Consider the following 4,469-nt stretch of genomic DNA (forward strand, 5'->3'; position numbering starts at 1 on the left):
ATAACAAGCTAAGAGGGGTGAAATTTTCACCTAGAAGGGCCCACCGCCTCTTGAATGACCTGTAGGTTTGTTTGGGGGAGGTGCATCTGGGAGGAGGGTCAAGCATGGGTTGAGGGGGGGGGGATGGTGAGTGGTCCCCGGTGTAAGAGGAGTAGCCAATAGGGGTTGTTTGCAAGCCTACCCACCCTCCACCTCAACATGGCATTGCCCCACAAAAAGGAGCACTCCCATTGGTACAGCTCTCAAATACCTCAGTATTCCCTTGAAATTAGGAAACACTAATTGGGGGCCCTTTGGAGACCTTAATTCTCCCCTAATGAATAAAGTTTCTGCCATGAATAGTCATTCGTTGTCACTACATGTAGTCTATTAATCAGTCCGCAGGTTTATACCTACTTTGATACCATGTAGGCATGCAAAGCATGCCATGTGTCAACCTTGGTTGCAGGGTTCCAATCCCGCCCCATAGCTAGGTTGGAGCCTCTCTCTCCTTCCAAAAATCCTGGGAGGGATGAGAGAGAGGGGTTCAAATAAGTCTTTTATATTTAAGCCCCCCAAGGAGGCACCAATGCATATGGGATTAGTTCACCATCAAATTGCCATGTGTCGACAACGTGCAAGCCCCCCTCTTTAATTATTCAATTAACCATGCTGAGGGGTGAAGGCCACCACCTCCAATAGATTCACCATAAAATGAATGATCTAGAAAATATTCAATTCATACATATTCAATGCACTTTGAAAAAATCTACCATCAATATTGATAATTTTATATTGCTTTCTTTTCCATGCACTACATGTGGAAGATGACTACGACTTTGAATTTCATGTAATCCATAGCATCAAAGCCTCTAGTGTGCCGTTTTGCCTTAAGAATTTCCCTCCTAGCGTGCTCTTTTATTTGGATTTGCACAATCATGACTGGTATCTTGATTGTTATTAAATTCGGTCATTTTCTTCTTTGTTTGCTCTCTTTACAAACTAGCTAATGTCTATTCTTAGCTCACTTTCCTTAAAATAAAGTATCAAATGGTATAATGCAACTTGTCATGCCTTACAAGAGAACCAAATAAAGACTACATCCTACAATGTCACAAGAGTGTTTTACACATTGACCCTATTGCAAAGCTTCAACCCACAATGGGCAGCCAAGATTGGCTAGCCATGAAGTTTGGGCAATGGGCATGTTTGCCATATCAAATGAACTTAGGTAGGCACCCTTAGAGTGTAACCATCCTAAAAGCACGTTCTCACAATTGTGGAGGTTGTCTACAATTTTGGAGGTACCTTGCATGTCAGTTTTATAGCGTTCGTTCTTCCACTATGGTAAGATCCATCCACTCCTTAGTTTCTATGTGCTGCTACTATGGAAATCGAGTAATGGTTCATCTATGACTTGGTTTAGTGTGAAGCATTGCCTACAAACACATTTACCATTACCCAAATCTCCCCTATTAGCGCATGTCCTATTTTACAGGCAAGAAAGAGGAGCTACGAGTTGGAATGGGTGGAAAATGAAGCTCTTTAAGTTATTTGTAGACTATGTATGCACATGCCCATTGAACGCATCTAGGCTGCGGGATGGACGTGGGCAGGCAATCTTACCCATCCATGATCCGTGGGCATGCTCATTCTGGAGTAGTCCATGAGCACCCTTAGAAATAGCATGCATTTTGGATTATGCCTATGAACACCCTTAGAGGACATTCCCACGTCAAATGAACGCATAAGAAGAATTCAGGGGGGCATTCATGGGAACATCCCTATAATATAACTCCGAGGGCCTCAACGCATGAAGTTTCAAGCAATAGCATAGAAAAATTCACTGTAGTCATTGCATTAGATTGGTTGGAATGTCTCGAAATCTTCTCTTCCCCACTTGCACCAGCTAACTTCACCTAAATCCATGAAGTTAGGATGAAAAATGTACGCTCCCTTCCAACCGAACTCGAAGGTGACTTTTGGGGATGAATGCTATAATTTGCGTGCCCAAGAGACTCTAAAACCTCAAAGTGGGAATGCCCTATTAGAAATAGCATGCATTGTTGGAAAGCTATGTAAGAGAGGGGTAAGTGCTCGAGAAGGGATGGCTAGGATCTCCCGTCGAAGAGCCAAAGGTGAGATTGAGGAGTAAGGAGAAAACTATGAGATAATAGTGTGAGATAATATTTTGCAAGTGTTATATCTATCACGTAAGAAGCTAACTATGAGATAAGACGTTGCACGACGTTATATCTATCACGTAAACGCGACCATGAGATGAGATTTTTGGGCGTGTTGGCAAGTGTTATATCTATCACGTTAAGCAGCTAACTATGAGATAAGACTTTGCACGACGTTATATCTATCACGTAAACGCGACCATGAGATGAGATTTTTGGGCGTGTTGGAGTCATGGGGACGTCGTGCTCCCCACTTCATTCCCCCACGATCTCACAAACTGTTTCTCCTTCCTGCCTCTATAAAACTCTCGCATTATCACATTTGGTTCCTCATTATTCACCTCTTCGCTCCTGCCCTTGCAAATCTTTCCTTACATGGAACCCTCCAAGCTTCCTTCTCTCAAACGCTTCGTCGTTTTGGCTCTCCTCTCCTGCATCGCTTGCCTCCAGCTCGCATGGGCAGACAAACACTACGAGACTGGGCACCCTATTCATCGAGAGCCTCATGAGTATCATGGTACGCCTTACTCACCCAAAGGGCACGAAGGTGGGCACGGACCCAAGCTGCCCTACAAATCCGTGGCTTTGGCAGTCGAAGGAACCGTCTATTGCCAAGGCTGCAAGTACGTGGGAACACACTCTCTACAAGATGGGAAACCTCTGCCCGGTGAGTGGCTGCACCAAGTTTTTGAAATGTCAAAACTGTATCACTAGATAGAACGGTAGATTCAGACACAGAAGCCAGGCGCTTCTTAATCCGCCTGATCAGTGTTATTGCAATTTGTTAGCTGGCTCCTGACACCAAGCACGTCTTTACGTTAAGCTCAAAATTATCAGGTTCCAACGAAATGGTTGTCGTTCTAATTTTGCTGTTGTTATAATCTTTTGAACACGAGCGGGTTTGCCTGAATTTGATCCGAACCCTATATGATTCGTGGTACTAGGGCACATTCAGGACTCTGGGGCTTGGTTGTCGTGGTCGAGGTTCTTGTGGTATTGCATCCAGGATCAACACAGGTTCTTGTGTTTCTACCTTCAGAAGCCTTACAGTTTGAACTAAATTAGCATCTCAAACTTTACAGGTGCCAAAGTGCAGCTTGCGTGTCGAGACTGGCGTTACAAGACATTCCTCTACGAGAGAGCTACCACCGACGTTCATGGCTACTTCTTGATACGCGTCCCAGACTTCGAATTCTTAAAGCATGAACCGCTGAAGACATGCAAGGTGTCCTTGTTTTCGTCCGCGGACACAAATTGCAGCACCCGAACAGACATCAATGCTGGCCAGTGGGGAGCACATCTCCACAAACTGAAGGTGTATCCAGATGAGATCCTCTATTCGGTTGGACCGTTTGCGTTCGCACCTGCTTCGTGCAAGTATCCATGACTTTCTTTTACTCCCGATTCCGATGTGTTACGGAGTCCCCTCCATCATAGACTCGCAAAGAAAACTGTAATCTGAATAAATCTGCTTGGGATTTGTGGACGAGATGCATACAAGGCTGGATTTGTGCCCAGCAAATCTGCAAGTCTGTATTTGTGACGAGCTTCCTCCACAATCTCTAAAAGAAATAGTATGTTTGTGATCAGAATCTTCTCACATATCTCGTCACTATAATCGGACAGTCAGAATGTTTTCAAAAAGGGAAATTGAATAACGCTTAATTTATTTCTTCAAGAGAAGTTCGCCCGATTTTATTATAGAGGAGAGATATCATGGGGTAGCAATTCACTTACGTTTTCAAGAGAAAGCCAGACTTTATTAAAGTCTTAGAGGGATTGCCACAAAATGGCCTTTAAGTGCATATATACCCAAAATGAACCAAACGGTCACCCGTTTGCAAATTGGATTTCCTTCCACTAATATAGTTTCACTACAACTTAGGAGCATCTCGCTTCTCATTGAGAGAACAATAAAAGGCACAATAAAAGGATCTAGTGAGCCTGATAATCCTCTTCCAACATAGTTGGGGAGAATAGGCTCTATGAACCTAGTAGAACATTTCATACCCATGCACACAACAACACAAAGCACCCACATCCACAGACATGCACATAGATGCATTTTTTTAACCTTTAAAAAAACTTACAGACGTGTCTAGTTGCACGTCTACAGACCCGTGTCTATAGGCCCGTCTATATAACAGACAGATGTGCCTATAGACATGCTTTTAGATGCTCTGTAAAAATAAAATAAAAACAGAAAGACGCGTACATAGACGCACTTATAGATGCTCTATAAAATCTTTTTTTTAATAAAAGCAGAATTTCGTGTGGTTGAACAAAATGATGTGTATGTTGTGTATG

The 4,469-nt window shown here is 43.3% G+C and overlaps 1 protein-coding gene across 1 annotated transcript; it reads left to right on the forward strand.

Moving 5' to 3' along the window:
• Positions 1 to 2,528: 2,528 nt before the first annotated feature.
• LOC147880284 (non-classical arabinogalactan protein 30-like) lies at positions 2,529 to 3,669 on the forward strand. The gene is made up of 2 exons (XM_087371324.1): positions 2,529 to 2,829; positions 3,245 to 3,669. Exons 1-2 carry the CDS (start codon positions 2,538 to 2,540, stop codon positions 3,547 to 3,549), a joined length of 597 nt encoding a protein of 198 aa, XP_087227450.1. The 5' UTR covers positions 2,529 to 2,537; the 3' UTR covers positions 3,550 to 3,669.
• The last annotated feature ends 800 nt before the right edge of the window (positions 3,670 to 4,469 follow it).

Source organism: Dipteris shenzhenensis, chromosome 32 (genome assembly GCF_047967505.1).
Source record: "Dipteris shenzhenensis isolate YYH24624 ecotype China chromosome 32, Dip_SZ_1.0, whole genome shotgun sequence".
NCBI classification, from domain to species: domain Eukaryota; kingdom Viridiplantae; phylum Streptophyta; class Polypodiopsida; order Gleicheniales; family Dipteridaceae; genus Dipteris; species Dipteris shenzhenensis.

Bases quoted from the DNA above. Each gene is read 5' to 3' on its own strand.
- LOC147880284 (XM_087371324.1), top strand. From the start codon at position 2,538: ATGGAACCCTCCAAGCTTCCTTCTCTCAAACGCTTCGTCGTTTTGGCT. The intron at 2,830-3,244 runs GTGAGTGGCTGC...CAAACTTTACAG, and splicing joins AGATGGGAAACCTCTGCCCG to GTGCCAAAGTGCAGCTTGCG.